General features: G+C 43.8%; 1 protein-coding gene across 1 annotated transcript in view; it reads left to right on the top strand.

Moving 5' to 3' along the window:
- LAMA4 (laminin subunit alpha 4) overlaps positions 1-7,226 on the top strand; it is a 159,583-nt gene extending 152,357 nt beyond the window's left edge. The window contains exons 37-40 of the mRNA XM_082250251.1: positions 2,140-2,270; positions 5,351-5,444; positions 6,793-6,912; positions 7,033-7,226. Of these exons, the coding sequence (XP_082106377.1) occupies positions 2,140-2,270; positions 5,351-5,444; positions 6,793-6,912; positions 7,033-7,178 (491 nt within the window). The 3' untranslated portion in view covers positions 7,179-7,226. The remainder of the gene's footprint in view (positions 1-2,139; positions 2,271-5,350; positions 5,445-6,792; positions 6,913-7,032) is intronic.
- Positions 7,227-21,575: the final 14,349 nt, after the last annotated feature.

Raw genomic sequence — 21,575 nt, 5'->3', positions numbered from 1 at the left:
TCACAGTATTAAACAGATAAACAATGCTGCCATCTGCAGGCTGTGATTATTTTTACAATGAAACCTCTGGCCTGCATTTGACTACTATGTCATAGCTGACATAGTGATCCCATGATCAGGAACAACTCATATTTGTTCCAGAATATTAGTTGGGACTGGAGCTGTGACTGTCAGCTAGGACTGAGAGCCATCAATCTAGCAATATGTAGACTGGTGGCTCTAAAAGAGAGTACATTTGTTAACATAACCCTAATATAAGGTTTTGTACTAGGGACCTTTTATTTGCAGATTGCAGATGGGAAGGGGTTTATTATTTCTTTTAATAGTGCATAATAAAGTGCCACTAAAGGCATTTTTGTTCTCATTTTGGATAGAGCAACCCCTGTCAATTTGTTGTTTTTTTTGCCATCTACTGTATATCCATCTGGGGAGATTTCCCTTCACTTCCTGTTGCATAGCCAAAACAGGAAGGGAGAAGAAATCCCTCCAAAGTAAGGGAATCCTAGGGTGTCAGCAGGGTAACTAGAACTAGGGTTTTTGATTGTAGCAAACCTGAAATAATGTAAACACTAGAAGTCAGCACTTGTGTAAAAAAGCAAGTGCCAATAGGTATCAGTATATACCCCAGTTTTACTGGCTAACTCTCCAACCTTTCCCCATGAGCCCCTCTTATCTGCCTATGAATATATAAACATCTTGAAAGTCAAGAGTTTCCCCCTTTTCCCACCTGCATCCCACAATGAAATGCTACTACCTAGCATATCCCATTGCAAAGCCTAGTCAGGATGTGGCTGGGAATTGTGCCTATAGTTTACCCTGAAAAGGTGATTAGCAGCTACAAAGGCTCTCTGCGGAGCTGGATAGTGAATTGGGAGTTATGTACTAGAAGCTAATGGTGCACTCTCTTCAATGCATGTGTTCATTTCAAAGTGTTTTGAAATAGGAAAGATTTACTCTAATTAAAATGCATTCTATGTTACAGTGTAAAGTAACAAAGGTTATACACTGTAGTTTTAAGGTATTGATAAGGACATTTGGAAATATATTTGCCAAAACGGAGATGCTGACTGAATAAAAAGTAAAAAAAGAAGTTAAAATTCGTATCTTACAACCCGCAGTAGTCAAATGCCTATTGCCCACTGCAAACAACCAGCCTTTCTAATCATTTTCTAACATGAAGATAAAGCCCTAATGAACCTTTTATTTAATTTAGCTAAACGCATATACAGGTGCATCCAAAAAAAAAAAAGTGTGCAAACTTTCTTTTCTTTAAAAATCAGTCACAGTCTGAGTAGAAATTCCTCTGTCCTGCCAGTATGTACAGAGAAGGACCCTTGTTTTATGTAGGGAACAAGTAATCTTTTTTGCAGATGTCTTAAGCCTGGTACACACTAGTAGTTTATTTTTAGTTTAACCCAGTGGGCTGAACAAAAAAAAGCTAAAGAGCTCAGAGGAGCAGCTGTACTAACAACCTGATATTAGTACAGCAATCTCCCCTGCTGTTTTATTTTGTTCTGACAGGGGAGGCTGACCCCCAACACCAAAACATACCGGTCAGCGCTCTCGCTTAGTAGCTGAAAGCGCTGATTGGTTGCCAATCAGTAGACCTTTTTCGGTTATGCCCTTTTGACTGAAGCTGGCCGGCTTGTGTTGGACCGGCTGCTGTTCACAGGGGCTGGTTTTTATTGAAATGGCTGATATTTGGCCCGTGTGTATGGCCCTTTGATCACCCCTTAACTAAGAGCAAAAACTCTCTAATCAGCAGAAAGTATAAGCTTTGCTGAATGTGGAGCTATAAGCCTGACTCAATAGGGGTTATGTCATACCTTTTTGTAAAGATCACTGCTTCCACATAGAGAGCAAAGGTCCCACTCTGCAACAGCTGGCAAGGGACAGGCTTTTATTTTAAGGCTGTGGTTGTTTTAGAATGAATACAAACTGTAAGACATTAGACACCTTTTGTCTTGATGCCCCTTTAATATACTTAAATGTAGTTGATTTAAACCAAAGGTTCATTTGGCTTTTAAAGAAACATTTAAAAAGTTGACTAGCTATGTGCATCTGAAACACCCTCATACATGAGTTAGTGTGATTTAACCAATGAAACAGCAGTTTTCACAACTATGTTTTGTGTTTTAGCGGAATCCTTCTATTCTGGAGTGAAATTTGAATTAGTCATTGAAGTTCGCCCCAGGAGTAACTCTGGAATTTTGCTTCATGTTCAGAATGTTAATGGCGAATACCTAAATATGCACATGAAGGAAGGACAGGTAAACAAAATATTTTATATTGTGTTGTAATCCACTCATAGTCATCCTTAGTGATGCCACCCAGGATGATACCAGGAGAAGAATAAGGGTTCTTGTCAGACAATGATATTCTCCACATTATTTCCCAAATATGCTCTCTTACCAAATATGTATCCGAGGGCCTTTCAGAATAGAAACACAAGCACTTCCACTGCTGACCTTTAGAGTGGAGGCTCCAGGACCATCAACCTGATCCTGATTGAGGTGCCTAGTGAATTATTTACACAAAACAACCATGAAGGACAAGTATCCAAACTTTTCAGACTTCACAAGGTGTGCTTCTGAGTCAGAGGATATTTAGCTAGTTAATCCAAGAATTGGAAAATGGCCAAAAAGCCTTTGTTCCTTTAAAAACAAGCCAACAGTGGATGATCCAATGTTTCTTTGAGTACAAGTTCACTTCAAAGCTTAAGTTGTCAGTCAGATTAGGACCTGTAGCTATGTTCAAACTGCTTCTGTGTCCCCATAACGAAACATAGCCTGCCTACACACACTTCCAGCCACATAAAGAAAAAAAAACACAGATTTACAGTTTACAGGCCATAGCACCCAAGCGAATGCGCCCAAAGACCTCATTCACACACTGAGCTTTATTTATTAACTCAATAACGTTTTATCTTTTAGATTTAGCAGGAATTTTGTAGGTTATGTTGTGTTGGTGTTCACTAATAAAGATATTAGTGTAATTTTAGTGAAAATATTGCTTTGATATTTTGGGGAGGGGTAGGCTGTACATGTCCCTGGGATTTCTAACAGCAGCCCTGAACCAAGCATTCTTATATTTGTAGATCTTTAGATATTTAGTTTTAGTATGTTCTGAAATTAATTTTATTCTGTTTTATCAGTTCTTTTATGGGGTTTAGGAAATGCTACTTGAAGTGTCTTATAATAAAATCACTAACATTGTAGCAACTGTAAAAAAAAAAAATGTTGGTCTATTCTTTTTGCTGCAGTCAATACAGTTTCCTCCTTTTTGCCTCCAGTATTTTTCATTGTCACAATCTTCCCCAATAAACCCTGCCTTCTTTTTAATTAAAGTATATGTAAACTCATACGCCCCATGCACACTATACATTCAGCCCTGGTGCATGAGATCACAGCATATTGGTTGTGTTGGAAGCCACGGGGGCCGTCTGCATTCCAGGCATTTGTCCCTTGGCACATTTTGCCCTAAATGCTAGTACCACTTGGTGCACTGTCCAGCCACCGCAGATTTCAGTCTCTCATAGAATTTACCAGGCTGCTGGAAGTGGGGCTGGATAGTGCTCCACCTGCACCTAAACACCCAGTGAGCATGAGGCCTTGAACACTCTAAACATTGCTAAATGTATGTAAATGTGACTAAACACAGCTAAACCTAATTTAAGGCAGGAACATCTAAATGCAGAAAAAATTAAAAAGTTGTTTATACTTCCAAGATAACCTTTAATGAGTTTCGAAAAGCCAAATGCAGTGGTGCCAGTGTTAATGAGGCTTCTTTTATTTGCTTCCTAAATATTCCTATTAAAGTGTTACAGAAAAGAGAAAATATGGTTGTGTTTTGTTTTCCTAACACAATTCTGTATTCCTAACACAAGTTAGATATCCACTTTAATTTAGTCCCTCAGTATTGACAGTAATTGTTCTTCTTTCAGTCCAACACAAGATTGGTTATCTCCCCAACACTGCAGTTCAAAAAGCCAACTTTCCATCAGTCGGTCTAATAGTTCAACTGTTACAGTCAGTCAAATGTTAATACAGCAAAGATCATAGCTCTGACTTTAAAAACATTTGTTGACAATCTGACATGCTTGCCCTTGATGTTTAATGTTGCTTTCCTCCAAAAATACAAATGGGTGTTAATGTCATGGTTGCAGTGACCAATTCTGTGATATTAGAGTCCAGTCACTTCTTCCACAATCTCCAACTTCCTATAAATATGTGATGACTGTTTGACATTTAGTCTGTTAGTTTTACCTAGAGCAGCAGACTAATGATATCCTCCTCACTTGTCCAGACAGCCAAAAGGTTTAGAGCAAAGAGTGAAGCAAAGATTAAATGTTTTTTTCTGAAAAATCCTTGCTTCCTACATTATCTGGTCCAATTTGATTGTTGGGTCCTCTGCCCTACCTTAAACCAAGAAATTAAAGTATAGCTTTCATTATCTTGAGCATTTAATGGATTGGAAATTAGAGTACTGCTTGATTATGTCCTTTTTTGCACTTTGAAAATTGGCCGATTTTAATCCATTTGAATTCTGCTTACCAAATGTTTGTATATGGCAAGCAGCACTTACAAAGCCCCATATTGCAGGTTTTTAAAAAGGTTTTCTGGAATCCCATTGCATCCTGCTGTTGTGTTAATATTAAAGTGATTGTAAAGATAATTTTTTTAAATTTCAATACCAAACATGGTATACTTACCTGCTCTGTACAGTGGTATTGCACAGAGCAGCCCCAAACCTCCTTTTCTAGGGTCCACCGCCAGCACTGTCCTCCCCACCTCTTCTCCGAGCGCCCCCATAGCAAGCCACTTGCTATGGCGGCACTCACATGGGAACGTTCCTCAGCCGGGCTGTGTGCATACATAGACACACACGGCACAGCTTAGCCCTGCCACCTGCTTCCTCCTCACAAGATTTGACTGACTGCAGAAGGAGACAATGGCATACACTGCTCTCAGTAAAGCCAGTAAACGCAGTAAGAGAGCAGAGCGGTGACAACGCTGGGTCGAGAGTGATGTCAGGTAGGTGTTTAGTCAAAGAAAGTGGAAGGTTTTTTACCTTGATGCAGAGAATGGAAAGTAAAAACCATTCTTCTCTTAGAACCACTTGAATGCTTTTTAGGGCTCGGGTGTCTTTATTTTCCAAGTAGATGTGACTCTAGATCACCAAACATACTATCAGCCATATCTTCTTGATCCCCTCTGCCTTCATATGTATATCATTCTCTACATTTTATTAAGAATATACTGTGTATGTGTCTACATCTGTAGATTGCCTAAATTCTTTATTTACTAATCTAGTGCTATTTCTAACAAATATGTTCTTGCTTTCAACACAGGTTGTCGTGAAAGTGAAGTTTGGCAATAAAGAATTTTCTACTAATGTTGTTCCAAAGCAAAACCTCTGCGATGGTCAGTGGCACAGAATTGCAGGTTTGTATTACATACATTTGTTATAGTTATTCATCGTATACTTTTGTTTATTTCTAGTTTATTTATTTCTTTATTTACATCTATTTTTATTTAAATTCTCTTGATTTAAATATACTAGCCTGCTGAAACAAGTTTACACTGTAGGTTTGATAAGACAGCTTTTTTATGCAGTAGTAGGCAGCACAGTGGCTAAGTGGTTAGTGCTTCCACCTAGCAGGACTAGGGTTGTGGGTTTAAATCCAACCAATGGCACTACCTAACTGAAGTTTTAGATAAACCATTTTGGCGCACTGAGGCTGAAGGCAAGTTCAGGTCATGCAGAAACCATAAAATCATAAAGAGTCATCTATAAAGTCCAAAAAATCCAGGAAGGGCATGTACAAGTCCTTGGTGCTGTAGAAGTGCTGTTCTTAGTGACTGCCAGCTTGAAAGCGCTGGGAGCCATCAACACCACCGTCTCTCTCGGCTGCAACCCCTGCATTGGCTCCGGTCCTTGAGTGGAGCAGAAGATAATTTTTGTTATAAAGCACTTCATGCACATGCATTTTGAGTGTTTTTGCTTTCTTATTGTATCTACCTGAAGTTTCCAGGCCCTCCTTTTTCCTGTGTGGGTTTCCTCCAACATTACAAATATATGCTGTTAGTTGGCTCCTGTCAAAATTGTCCATAGTATGTGTACTATATGAATGTGAGTTAGGGACCTTACATTATGTGCTCCGTGAGGGCAGGGTCTGATGTGAATGGTAAATATATATATATATATATATATATATATATATATATATATATATATATAAGTGCTGCATAAATTGTTGAAGCTACATAGGTACCAGTAATAAATCAATACAAAATGCTTTTGGCCGTATAAAGTGGGCCAAGCTGCACCCCTGTCTCATGGCCCACAGTAACATTATCAGAAGCTTATAATATGTTATCTTATCCTACCCTTCCTATACTCATTTGTAAAAGAAGAATACAGGAAGTAAAATAGAGTTTTTGTTTCCCTCTTAATTTAGCCTGACAGAGAATGCAGGTTCAAAATATTAATATAGAAGGTTCAGTAGTTTAGTAGGATTAATAAATAGTGATGTTGTATTTAAAAAAAAAAAAAAACACAAGCAAGTAAAATAAAGTATAAACTTGGATGTCAGACTTCTACAAAATGGCTGCCACATTAAAGGTTCAGTAGTAATGGAGGTGGAGGGCATCTTCATGTTTGGCTTCCCACTTCCTCTCAGCCCAGAAGTGTACATTTGTTACCACTATAGCAGAAAACATTCTCAGAAGTAACAACCTAAACTGTATATCAAGTTTAACCAGTGAATATTATCCCTGTGTCTTATTGCAGTTATAAGAGATGGCAATGTGCTGCAGCTGGACGTGGACTCTGAGATAAACCATGTCGTAGGTCCACTGAACAAAAAGCTAGTTAACCTTAAAGAGCCTGTGTTTGTTGGAGGAGTTCCAGGTAAGAGCGGCCACAGCATAACATCCCTTATACAAGCTACCCTTGTTTGCTTGTTTTCCATTCTAAATATATTTGTGATTATTAACACTTTTTCTTTTATGCGTTTTCTCTCCCTTTTAGATGCCTTGCTCGCGCCAAGTCTGACAACAAGAAACTCATTTACAGGCTGCATCCGCAACTTTGTGATAGACAAGCTGCCAGTGAGCTTTAGCAAAGCCTCCCTAGTCAGCGGAGCAGTTAGTGTAAACACCTGCCCTTCATCCTAACAGCAGCAATGTACAATTAACTTTGTAATAAATATATGTTCTAATAAAGATTGTCCGTTTTAATATATAAAATAATATGTTATGGTGAAAGGGTATGAGAACAAGTAACACGCTGCTTGCAACACAGCTAAAAAAAAACACTTGGAGGACATGAGAACAACTGTATTGTAACAAATTCACTAAATGAACTTCTTGGTGATGTTGGCTGCTTTGCTTTGAAGATATAAACATTTTCATATATACATAATGATGGTCTTGTCTACTTTAGACATACTGCGCACGGGTTACATTAAAAATAAACAAATTAAACTAGAATAAACTACAACAGTAAAACCTACAGGTACCTGATGAAAATATCTGTCGTGCAAGAAACGTGATTTTGGAAGTCTTAGACTTAGTTTCCATTTGCGGTTTTGGGTGGGGGTAAAAAATAGGCAGTTGAGCTGCGTTTCTTACCACCTCCTTTGGCTACAAAGGCCACCATACGGGGTTGATTACATGCTGCAACCATAATGCTTTTCTTTTCGTCCTGGCAAAAATTATCCTCCATGTTGCTTTTGGTGGGAAGTACCACTGCTGAAAGTGGCCCACAATATTCCCATTAAATAAAAACCTGTTTGGCTGCCCCCCCCCAAAAAAAAACACAGGCTTACAGTAGGTGCCAGTATCACCTCCTAAATGCCTGCCAGCTGCACTTGCACCAATCTCTGACAACCAATCACCCATTGATCTCTCTTTAGACAGCAACGCAGGTTTAAATGAGACCTTAGATAATACCAGGGCAATTTATGAAACATTGGATATTGCTAGTGTTGCACTGATACCGTTTTTTTTTTTCATCGCAAGTACGAGTACTGATACTTTCGATCAAGTACTTGGCAATACCGAGTACCGATACTTTGCAGCGCAATTTGTGTCAATACAAGAAAAAAAATGACGCAAATCGCACTACAAAGAATCACATGCAATTTGAACAAGAATGTGGTGTGGTTTCTGTCGGAATCGCATGCGAATTCCCCCACTGCTCCTGTGTGAGTGTATAGAAAGGGATAAAGCGCCATGTAGTGGGCAGTTTAAAAAATGTTAGAACTCACAGTACACGTCTGGCCACATGCAAAATAATCTACATAGGTGTCCAGGTCCCACCAATGGTAGCAAATCAGGGCCTCTGGAGGTGCTCACAGGGCTGGAGAAGAAGTTCAGGGACCCCATGGATATAGGGTGAAAGTGATGTCAGCTTGGGGGCAGACTGCCTCTACATCTGGGTATAGGGTGAAAGTGATGTCAGCTTGGGGGCGGACTGCATCTACATCTGGGTATAGGGTGAAAGTGATGTCAGCTTGGGGGCGGACTGCCTCTACATCTGGGTATAGGGTGAAAGTGATGTCAGCTTGGGGGCAGACTGCCTCTACATCTGGGTATAGGGTGAAAGTGATGTCAGCTTGGGAAGGGGGGGGAGTACCTCTACATCTCCTCCAGCTGTATGAGCACCTCCAGTGATGAATCCCTATACATTACTGTACATATTTTGGAGGATCTCCACCACCAATCAATGAATTGTCAGACTGACATTCCAGACCTACAGTAACTTCATGCAGGCTTCTAGAATGCACACTTGGTTGGATTGTTGGATTGCCTGAGAATTCAGAGAGTGCTGAGTTGAGCTGAGGGGATCCGGTGTGCCGTGAACCAGCAGAGAGCAAGAGGGGTCCAGTCCCAGGAAAGCCTACACAGGTCGTGTGTACTGAGGATTGCCCCTGGGGGTCTGCCTGAAGTGTTAGAGGAGACCACTTCGGAAAGGGATTCTGGGATCCAGTGTCAGCTAGCTGTAAAGGGGGTACATAGGTTGAGGACTCTGAAGTGACAGAGGGTGTACATAGTCAGTGGGCCCTGAATTGTACAGAGTACCAGTTGAGAGTTGCAGCCATACAGGAATTCCCAACAAGCTACCTCAAGCCAGTGACTTTGCGGTGCAGCAGTGTCAGCAGTTTAATACTCCACAGTCCTGAGTCTTCTGTACCTAAAGTCGAGGATTCAGCACTTATTTCAAGTTACAGTGTGTTCTAAGTGTCAGTGAGCATTGGCTAGCGTCGGCTGGCATCAAGGCAGCGTTAACAGACATTTTTCTGGATAAAGTCCCAAGTTGTACTTAGTTGAGCTTAAAGGAGGATCCCACTCATTCCCTTCTGCCATCCCCTTAAATACAATAAAACAACCAAACAAAGATGCCGGAGTTGTCAATGTCTCAGTTCTCACACCCAGGGCCGCAGCTCACATGGGCTGGAGAGGTAACCGATAACGATGGCAGACCCACATAAGGTCCAATGCCTGGAAAACCTGCTACACATAACATGACATATGACATATAACATAACATGACATATAACATGAGGGGTGGAGTTAAATCTGTTGTATCTGTTTGATAAGTGAAAAAAGTACCTGTTGATCTGCCAGAAAACTAGAGAATGTTACACTTCCTGTACACTCTGCACTGGTATCAGTTTGCAGGGTCTTCATTTGGATGGTGATTGGGAGAGAAATGGATTTGTGTTATACTTCCCTGCTCTGTGTAATGGTTTGTTATTCTTCCCTGCTCTGTGTAATGGTTTGTCATACTTCCCTGCTCTTCTCCCACTGCCGCTTGCTAAGAGGGCACTTTTGCATGCTTGCTCATGCAATCCCGCACAGAAAGATTTTACTTTTATAATACCATAGCTGGTCAGAATTTGACAATTACGGTACATGCTATAATTCAGACTATAAACAAGAACACTATAAACAACAGTTTGATTAACCAATTGCCACTTGAGTAACCACTCAAATCACATACCTACTGGAATACATCATTTGACTTCAAGTGGTTGTACCAGGGCAATGCTGACGGTCGGTTCTCTTATAACACCAATCGGAGGGGCTAACTAACCACTCGATTGCTATTACAAGCAACGGAACAGGATGTCTTCCCCTTCCCGCCACCTTCCACAGCTCTCTTGGGCTCTCCTGTCCCACCGGGAGACCTGAGCTTCTAGCCGGCAAGTCCACTGGCTATTCGAAGTCCCATACAAAGCTGAAATTGTCTTTGATTGGGTCTCCACTATGGTAACCCAAAAAAGATAACATGACATCACTTCCGGTTTACCAGGATGTCAACAGCACTATTTTTGAAAATCAAAAGCATTCAAAAACACTGATCTTGGTGTTTAGAATGCTTTCAAGGGCAGAAGAGGGATTTGGGGTCTTATAGACTCCAGATCTCTTCAAAAAGAGTATCTGTCACATGCCTATTGCTGTCACAAAGCATGTTTACATTCCCTGTGACAGCAATAAAAGTGATAAAAAAAAAATTAAAGTAACAGTATATGGGGCGCATGCGTGGCTCTTTAAGATGGCGGACACGTTCTGAGTGAGCTCCGGTCTGACTCTGCTCTCCGTAGCCCCTGCCCAGCTACACAAGCCTCCTACCGCCTCAGGGGTGAGTGACCTTATCCCCCTACTCCTTCTGGACACCGCTTGGTAAAAATCAGCTACCAAAAACCCTATCCTTTGCCCCAAACCAACCTTAGGCCCGCTACCACCATGGAGCACTTCCTGACTAGGTCTACATCCCCAGTTTCGATTTCTCAGGACCACCAGGCAGAACATATTAGCGTCCTTAGGGCTGAGACTCCTTCACAAGCGGCTCACAGGCCCACTCCTCCCAATCGCTTCTGACCCCTGAGCTGCTGAATGAAATACTTCAGGCGTTATTATACCAGCTAACCCGCAACATAGCTCAGGAGGTAGGAACATTTTTTCAAGAATTGCAGGGAGAGATTGATCAGATTGGGGAACGCACGAACATGTTAGAAACCAAATTTGATGACATGATTCAATCTGTACACGCTCTAGAAGAAGAGAATTCATTCCTCAAACACTCAGTATCACAATTGCAATTGCATCAGGAGGACCTGGAAAATAGAGAAAGGCTACAAAATCTGCCCATTCTTGGGGTGTCGTAAAACTGTGAATGACAACAAAATACGCCCTTATCTCCTGGGTTGAACTCTCTTGCTCCAGATATTGCTGACATAGACTGGCGACTGGACCAAGCTCACAGGTCTCTGGTCCCTAAACCCCCTGCTAGAGCCAGACCAAGAGACATCATGGTACACTTTCATTACTACGACAGTAAAGAGGCACTCACCACGGCGACTCTCAATCACTCTCATATCTACTACAAACTAGATAAAATACAGATAGATATTTAGCGTTCTTTATCCCATCACTTTGGCACACAAGGCACAACCTTCGACCCATCACCTCGCATCTTCAGTCCCACCAAATTCCCTATTATTGGGGCTTCCCGTTTCATTTAAGCATCATGAAGGATGGAACACAACATGTCCTGCATGATCTTCATGAAGAAGCCTTTATTAAGGGTCTGGGCCTTTCACCCCTTCCCGCTGATGACATCCCTCTAAGGGCTCTTTCACACGGGCAATCCGATCAGATCCGCCTGTCAGTTTTTTAGGCGGATCTGATCGGATCCTCTATGCAGCTCTATGGGGCAGCGGATGTCAGCGGAGACACCTCCGCTGACACCCGCTGCCATCCGCATCCGATCCTGTCCGTGAAATCTGGACGGATGGAAACCCTATTTTTCTATCCGTTCAGTAATCGGATCGTATCTGATGAGAGCGGACAGGCGGCCCGCTCTCATCCGATCCCCCATAGAGGGCAGCGGGGGCTGAGACACCTCCCTCTCCGCACTGCAAGCGGAGACGGAGCTGTCATCCACCGGCTCAGCGGGGATCGCAGATCGATCCCCGCTGAGCAACACGGATCCGCCTACGGAGGCGGACCGTGTGAAAGAGCCCTAACACCCTCTACTCCACGGGCTCCATCCGCTCCTTCTAGGGTCTGGTCCCCTGCTAAGGGATCGGCGAAGAAGACCTCTTCTACTCCTCCACGATCTCGTCTAAACAGATACCCAACTTGATCTTGCTTTGGTTGTCCTCCATGCTCCAGCTGTGGCCCTAGCCCCATGACACCCTTTTTCATGGACCGTTTTCAATATTTCTTCGCCCTTCTTACATTTTTGTAAATATTTTATTAGATCTTTTCATGTGACAACACTGGAGAAATTACACTTTGCTACAATGTAAAGTAGTGAGTGTACAGCTTGTATAACAATGTAAATTTGCTGTCCCCTCAAAATAACTAAACACACAGCCATTAATGTCTAAACCGCTGGCAACAAAAGTTGCCCCCCTAACTGAAAATGTCCAAAGTGTGTTACAAGGTCTCAGGTGTGAATGGGGAGCAGATGTGTTAATTTCCCAATATACCCCGGGCTAATAAAAATGCTGTAAAACCCGTTCCTGAGTTTTAGCCGTGCCAAGGTGACCCCAAAGTACATGACTATAAGCTAAATGTAGCACTTTAGACCTAAACACTTCATCATTGACTTTGGTTACTCTGTACAACAAGTCATGATTGACAGCAAAATGGGGGAACTGTTTATCCACCCCAGGTTGCTGTGGCTCACTGTTCAATACTGTGGCCTGTTCCCTGGCGGGGATCAAAGTAGGGTCCTTAAACTGAGCACTAAGGAATCTTCCTGGGAGCCCCCGAGATCTGACAACTCTGGCTCAGAAGAGGTACCCTCCGCTTCCAACCCTGCTAATACCTCCAGGGGACTGAGCTCACTTTCTGCAGTTTCAGCCACCTGGTACTTTTCATCAGTATCAGCATTCTGCAGAACAGTATTATTTGCAACCTCTGTGGGTTCTTTCCTTTGGGAAAAAAACCCTGAACCTTTGAGCTTGTGCTCATACAAGTCCCAAATATGGGGCAGTCTCGCCCGATTAGTAAGCGATGAGGCAATCCTGGGACCACCCCCACTTTTAGTGTAGCAGTTCCTGCAGGTGTACATAGGGTCACACAGGCCACCGGATAGTCCTTCACATCACCATGCACACAAATGACCCCGACCTGTTCCCCTGACACCCGGGTTTTCTGTAACCTGCCCGCACGGAGCAGGGTGACAATACTCCCAGAGTCAAGGAGCGCTTGTCCATTGACCTGCACCATACACTCATGTGGATTCAGGCTGGCTGCAGCACATACTGCATAGGCATACATGAAGCGACGACAACCCATGTCGCACTCCATTGGTTCATCTCATCTCGGGGCACTTGGCCGCCAGATAACCCAGTTGATGGCAGGACCAACAGTGAACCTTGTGGGGTTCCCCCTGCCCGCTCTCCAGAAGCTTTGGTACTGGGGAGATCCTGGAAGTTGTGTTATGCACTTGAGCAGTCACCATGTGGTCAACGGGTGCCATCTTGATGTTAGAACACACTTTGTTGGTTTGGTTCAGCTCTCTGGTGATAGAGGGACTCCCATGGAAATTTCCAGCACAGCTGTAGCGCTCAACAGCAGCAGCCATTGCATCCAGGGACTGAGGCTCGGACTTAGCCACCCATTGGTGGAGCTCCCTAGGCAGCCCATGCTGGAACCGATTCAGTGCGACTCTTTTGACAATCTGAGTGGGTGTCTTCTCTTCAGGTTTCAGCCAGTCTTGGAACAAGTGCATCAAGTGGTATAGCTGCTCACGAGCAGGCTTTGCTCTGTCAAAGCGCCAGTCATGAACTCGGCTTGCCCTTAAAGCGACAGTCACTCCCAGCCCTGCTAGGATTTCTGCTTTCAGTAGCTTATAGTCCCGTGCTGATTCTGGGGCTAAGTCACAGTATGCCTTTTGGGGATCTGCAGTCAGGAATGGAGTAAGCACATCAGCCCAGTCTTTCTCAGGCAGACCTTCCCTTGCTGCAATCCACTCAAACATTGCTGGGTATGCTTCAACATTGTCTGTGACTGTCATCTTTTGCAGGCTCTGTTGCACTGCCTTATGTGGGTCACCTTTCACCATTTCAGCCTGCTGGTTTACTGCTCTCTGTAGACCTGCTATCTGCTCCAATACTTGAAGAAAGCAATCCTATACAAGCTCCGCCCACTCACTTTATAATTCCCATTCGACTCTCTGATGGGGCTAATGACATCTCCTGCTCTGCCATGTTGGACTCTGGAGCGGGGGGAAATTTTATGGATATTGGATTTGCTCAAGACCATCATATTGAATTAAGGAATAAATCCTTACCTGTAGATATGGAGACTGTTGATGGTTCCCCTCTATCCTCCGGGCCAGTTACCCATGAGACTGCTCCTCTTAGTCTGTTTTTTGAGCCTGATCACCAGGAGACCATATGTTTTCAGTTGATTTCATCACCAAAGTTTCCTATCATTTTAGGTATCCCCTGGTTCTCGATTCATAACCCCTCTGTCAATTGGGAAACACGTGTTTTAACTTTTGCCTCAGAGTACTGTAAAGGACATTGTCAACCTGATTCCTCCCATATCGAGAATCTCCGGGTAGAGGAACACATGGTTCCTGGATATGAAGGCCTGCCACCTCAATACAGGGAATTTCATGAAGTGTGTGATAAGAAGAATGCTGATCAGCTACCCCCACATCGCCCTTATGACTGTCCTATTGAACTTTTACCTGGGGCAGAGATTCCTTTTGGCCGCCTCTATTCTATGTCTGAACCTGAATTAAAGGTGTTAAGGGAGTGGTTGGATGAAAACCTGGCAAAGGGGTTCATAAGACACTCAACCTCTCCTGCTGGGGCAGGTCTCTTCTTTGTTGAAAAGAAGGATAAGACATTGAGACCATGTGTTGATTATAGGGAATTAAATAAAATCACAATCAAAAATCGCTATCCCCTCCCACTAATCCCCGAGCTTTTGGAAAGACTTTGTTCTGCAAAGATCTTTACTAAATTGGATTTACGGGGTGCATATAACCTCATTCGCATTCGTAAGGGTGATGAATGGAAGACTGCGTTCAGAACCAGATATGGACATTTTGAGTCTTTGGTCATGCCTTTCGGTCTTTGCAATGCTCCAGCAACCTTTCAACACTTTATAAATGATGTGCTGCGAGATCTATTGGATCAATTTGTGATTGCTTATTTAGATGATATTCTTATCTTTTCAGATTCTCTACAGGAACATCGCAAACACGTATCCATTATTTTCGACCGCCTGAGGAAGAATCAGCTGTACATCAAATTGGAGAAATGCGAATTTGAACAGACCAAGATTCAGTTCCTGGGGTACATAATCTCCCCTGAAGGGTTGAGCATGGACCCTGATAAGATTAAAGCAGTGGTGGAGTGGCCTGCCCCTAGGAATGTTAAAGAAATTCAACGATTTCTGGGATTTGCCAACTTTTACAGAAAGTTTATAAGGGACTTTTCCAAGGTGGTTGCACCAATTACCCAGTTAACCAAGAAGGGATGTCCCTTCACATGGGGACCAGAGGCACAAGCTGCTTTCTGTAAACTAAAGACACTCTTTACCTCTGCACCAATTCTAGTACATCCTGACCATGAACTGCCCTTTTTTGTAGAAGTTGATGCCTCAGATTCTGCTGTTGGAGCTATCCTTTCTCAGCGTACAGGTGAAAAGATGCAGCTTCATCCCTGTGCTTACTTTTCCCGGTTGATGTCCTCTGCTGAAAGGAACTATGACATTTGGTAATAAAGAACTGCTGGCGATAAAGGAAGCTTTCTCTGAATGGAGGCATCTGTTGGAAGGGGCTGAGCATTTAGTGACTGTTCTTACCGATCATCGGAACTTAGAGTTCATCCGTTCTGTAAAGAGACTGTCCTCCCGACAAGCACGCTGGTCTTTATTCTTCTCCAGGTTTAATTTCATTGTTTCTTATAGACCTGGCTCAAGAAATGGCAAGGCTGATGCCCTGTCACGGAGTTTGTCTGAATCCCCTCAAGAAAGCAACTCTGACTGCACCATTCTTTCTCAAAAGAACTTTTTAGGAGCCACTAATCCCAAAGAATTTTTGACCTTGCTTAAAGATGGCTACTCTTCTGATCCCCTCCTTAAACATCCACCCAAGGACCTGAGTCTCACCTTCAGGAATGGCTTTTGGATTCAGAACCATTGCCTCTATGTCCCTCAAAGTGCGCGGCTAGAAGTCCTCAGACTGGTTCATGACTCTAAGCTTGCAGGACATTTTGGGGCCTTTAAAACTGCTGAACTGTTGTCTCGTTCATTCTGGTGGCCTAGTTACAAGAAAGATGTTAAGAACTATGTTGCTTCTTGTCCAACTTGTGCACGTCATAAGACACCGCGATCTTCCCCTGTCGGACTGCTTCAACCTCTTCCAATTCCATCACGGCCTTGGGGATCAATCTCTATGGATTTTGTGGTTGAACTCCCTCCTTCGAAGGAAATGACCACCATCTTGGTAGTGGTCGACCGCTTCACCAAGATGGCTCACTTCATCCCAACTAAGGGGGTACCCAATGCGGAACTAACTGCTGAATTAATGATCCGGGAAGTATTTAAACTACATGGAATCCCTGATGATGTGGTCTCAGATAGGGGGGTTCAATTTACTTCCAAATTCTGGAGAAGTTTCTGCATGTCCCTGGGTGTCACAGTCAATCTTTCCTCTGCATTTCATCCTCAATCCAATGGCCAAACAGAAAGAACAAATCAGACTTTGGAACAATATCTTCGCTGTTTTGTTAGCTATTTGCAGGATGATTGGGTAGATTATCTGCCAACAGCAGAATTTTCCTACAATAATTCTAAGCACAGCTCCACATCTCTTAGTCCTTTTTATGTGAATACAGGGTACCATCCAGTTTGCATTCCTGACCTCCCTATTGCTACACCAATTCCTGCTGTTAATGAGAGGTTATCTCTTTTACAGGAAACTCGAAGAAAATTGCTTGAAACATTGAAGGTGGCACAAGAGGCTTACAAGAAAGCATCTGATAGACGTCGAAGAGAAATACCGTCCTTCCGTGTTGGAGACAAGGTCTGGTTATCCACAAAGAATCTCAGGACTCAGGTACCATCTGTTAAGTTGGGGCCAAAGTATATAGGACCTTTTCAAATCTTGGCACAAGTTAATGCAGTTACTTTCCGCTTGAAACTTCCTGACAGTATGAGAGTCCATCCTGTTTTTCATGTTTCTTTACTTAAACCTTTCCATGAAAATTCCTTCCCTGGGAGAGTCCTTCCTCCTCCCCTGCCTGTGGTTGTTGAGGGTGAAGAGGAATTTATTGTAGAAGGAATAATTGACTCCAGGATCCACAGGAACAAGTTGCAGTACCTGGTGAAATGGGAAGGATACGGACCTGAAGAAAATTCTTGGGAACCTGCTGAGCATGTCCATGCTCCTAGACTGGTTCGGGAGTTCCATCAAAGGTTTCCACTTAAGCCTGGTCCTGAGATGCCCTGTGGTCATCCTAGAAGGAGGGGCATACTGTCAGGGCCCAGATTCGAACCCAGGTCCTCAGTTGCTTCTGACAGTGCTTCTTCTTGCTGAGCTATCCAGCAGCTGATATCTATGCATACTAGATCTATGTGGTGACCTAGACCTTGTCCAGTTTCCTGCCTAGTTCCTTGCCCAGCCTCCTGTGAACTCTGAACCTTTGGCCACTCCTTTGTACTTCCTATTTAAGCCTGATCTGGAAACTTCCTGATGCCAGATTATTGTGCTTTGCCAAGATCTAGCTTTGTGTGCTTCATCCTCCTGAATCTTCCACTTGTGTACCGACCTCCAGCTACGTTCCAGGACTACGCCTCTGCCTGCTGCCATTTTGCCCTTCACTGCTTGTGTACCGACCTTTGGCTAAAGACTACGACTACTCTTCTGCTTGCTCCCTCACTCCGGCTGATCTCTTGTGTACCAGACCCTGCTTGTTGACCACGGTTGTGCTGCTGCTTCCTGCGACTGGACTCTGAGCCTGACCCAGTAATCGTGACACTGTACAGCTTTAATCCAGGACATAGGATTGGCCTGCACCCCTCAAACTGCCCAATGCATTCCTCCACCAATTGTACGGGATCAGAGGGGTGAACAGCCTGCTCGGAGACAATCCAGTGAAATTAAATGTGCTTTTATTCAGCAAAACAAACAGAAAATGACAGGCTTGTCTTGAAATAATATTCCACCGACCGTCTTTGGAGCAAACAGGCTTATAGGCAACTTATAACACAGCTCTAGCCAGAGCTACAGTCTCTCCTAAGGCTTGGCTCACCCAATACAGGTCACAGACAGCAATGGAGCTTCCCTCTCAGCGTGCTGGTGTCTCTTCCACTCTTAGCAAACAGCTCCACTGATACTTTCAGACTAGGTGCTTAATAATCAGGTCTGAACTTGAAGTACCTGCCCTCTATAATTAACCCTCTCTTCAGCCTGTCCCAGGCTGACTCTCTACAATATATATATATATATATATATATATATATATATATATATATATATATATCTATATATATATATCTATATATATATATATATATATGTAGCAGTATTTCCATGTCTTATGCCTGATGTGGGTCTGCCATTGTTACCGGTGACACCTCCAACACATTTGAGTTGTGACCCCAGGTGTGAGAACTGAGCCAATGACCATTCCGGCATCTTTGTTTTGTTTTGTTTTATTATATTTAGCGGTTGGGAGAAGGGAATGAGTGGGATACTCCTCTGGCTCAACTAGGTTTGATTAGGACACTGTACAGAAAAATGCTCACTGGTGCTGTCTTGTCGCCAGCTGAATGCCGACCAGCGCTTCCTGATGCTTAAAGATACTGTGGTACTGAAACTCTGCTGGAACCTCGACTGTTAACTCAGAAGATCCAGGACTGTAGAATACTTGACTCCTGACACTGCTTTAGCTCAAGACCCACTGAACAGCTCCCTCCAGCCCTGCACTGACTGAGGTAGCTCTGTGTAAATGCTTGTGCTGCTGCAAATCTCAACTTGGTACAATTCACACTGTACAGTGACTCGTCAGGGCCCAAACTGCAGGCGCCCCCTTTTAACACTTCAGGGTCCTTTACCTAGGTACCCCCTCTAATACTTCAGGGTCCTCTGACTAGGTACCCCCTTTCACAGCTAGCTGTCTCCTGGATCCCTAGAACCTTCTCCGGAGTGGTCCCCTCTGACACTAGGCAGACCCCCAGGGGCAATCCACAGTACTCACGACCTTTGTAGGCTTTCCTGGGACTGGACCACTCTCTCTCTCCGCTGGTTCTCGGCACACCGGATCCCTCTGCAGCTCAACTCAGCACTCTGGATACTCACTGTCGGTTCACACTGATCCGACTCAAAGTCCCCCCCCAGACTTCGGGCGACTAATGAAGTCGCCCGTGCACCACGACTTTAGCGCGGCTTGCAGCGACTTCTTATAATGGAAGTCAATGCAAGCCGCTCCGACTTTGCAAAAAAATAGTGCAGGAACCTTTTTCTAAGTCGGAGCGACTGATTAGAACGGTTCCATTGCACAGCATTGGAAGCTACTTGTCAGACGACCAAGTCGCCTGACAAGTCGGATCAGTGTGAACCGGCAGTCAGGCAGCACCCGAGACATCCACTTCCTCTGACAGGAGAAGAGACAGCTGTCCTCTCCCTCCTGTGACTCTGCTTCCCGCCAAAGACACTGAGTTATGCACCCCCTTCAAACGTATACCCACTCCCAGAATCCTCTGCGGCAGAATCTGCCCTCTGGGGTAGATACAGGCCTGAATGTGTCTCTGATTGGGTTTCCTGCACTGCCCAATGAGAAGCCTATCACAGAGCCAGTGGGGAGACTCCCCCTCTCAGCAGACACACTTGGGAACCATGACAACCTACTGAAAATCATGGCCCTGCTGTTAGGCAGCCAAGGCCCACTATACTTTACCTAGCACCTACCTGTAGGGTGCTACATCTATATACTGTATATATATATATATATATATATATATATATATATATATATACAGTATAAAATGAGTGGGGTGGATTGCTGTACCCGCTACCCAGGAATACTATTTTGTGGGCAGCACGGGCTCAAAGAGGCAGCTGCTTTGGGTCCCCACAACAATGACAGGGTCCAGGGCAGCTGCCCCATTTGCCCCGTGTTAAAGACGGCTTTGCATGCCACTATGAGGGGGCCAGCAGCTTCTGTGTCCATAGGCAAAGGTGGACGTGGTCCGTCCTCAGGCAGGGCACATTTGTCTTTATTTAGTGATATTGCCTGTGCTATCCAGCCACAGCATGTGAAGGAGGTGGCGGACTAGCTTACTAAACCATACTCATTCTGTATCACCCAAGCTGACACTAGTGCACAGTCAACTGCAGCTGCCAGCGCGGCTTATTCTGCCTCCTGTTCACAGATACTCCTGCCAAAGACCCAGCATCATGCATGGAGCAGTCGGCTAAATTATTTGAAAACAGCATAAGCCACTTGCTTCATGACGATGCACAGGCATTATTTGATTCTGATGTTGGTTCTGAGGTTGAGGTAGGGAGTAACATGAGCCTATAGCGAGGGGAGAACACTGATAAACAACAAATTGGCACTCATGTTCCCCCAGCTGCAGCATATTGCCAAGTTGGCTCCAGTGATGATGAGGATGGAGGGGATGATAATGATGGGGTCACTGACTTTATCCAGAAAAAATATGTTAATCTTGGCCTGAGTGTACTATAATTTGGCTTCTTCACATAAGGCTTGCTCACTATGGTGCAAAAATGTGTTATTTCCATCCAAAGTCTGCCAAAGAGACACCAGAATGTATCCAAAAAATCTTGAATCTTGCTCCGAGTGCACTAAACCGTGGTCTCATCATAGAGACTGGCTCCCCAAGCTGTTGTTTACAAAAAAAAGAAAGCTTGCAGGGAAAATCAATTTAAATGTCATCTTCTTTTCTTTATATACAGTATGTCAGTTTTGCTGCAGCAGGTTCTATACACGGTACAGATGTGCAACTTTATAGGCAGACTAACAGGACCCCCTAGACACTATATTTAAAGGAATTTTTCATTTATTTTGTTTCACTTTAAGCATCATTAAAATCACTGCTCCTTTAAAAACATTAAAAAAAAACATTTTGCATTGATATATGTCCCCCAGAGCAATACCCGGGCCCCCACACCCTTTTTATGGCCAAAAAAAATGCATATAAGCCTTCAAAATGGGCACTTTTGATTTCTCAAGTTCAGGTCCCATAGACTTCGCAATCATTTGGACCCAAACTCTGAACACCATTGATGTTCGAGATTTCTGGTGCGAACCAAACCGGGGGAGTGTTCGGCCCAGCTTTAGCGGCAATCCTAGGATCACCCTTTTAGCGTACTCATTTCTGCTGGGGTGGACAAGGTAAACAGGCCACCGGACAGCAGCTGATGTTACCATGCACACAGATGACACCTGCTTGTTCTCCATGTATCAGCTTTCCCTGTAACTTGTCCAATTGGAGCAGGGTGACCACACTCCAAGAGTGCAACAACCTAATGTCTATTGACCCACACCACACACTCATGCAATTTCA

This window comes from Pelophylax lessonae, assembly GCF_965119305.1.
Source record: "Pelophylax lessonae genome assembly, chromosome: 3".
In the NCBI taxonomy this organism is placed as follows: domain Eukaryota; kingdom Metazoa; phylum Chordata; class Amphibia; order Anura; family Ranidae; genus Pelophylax; species Pelophylax lessonae.
The sequence above is the reverse complement of the archived record's forward strand: the minus strand, read 5'-3'. Positions and strand labels throughout refer to the sequence as shown.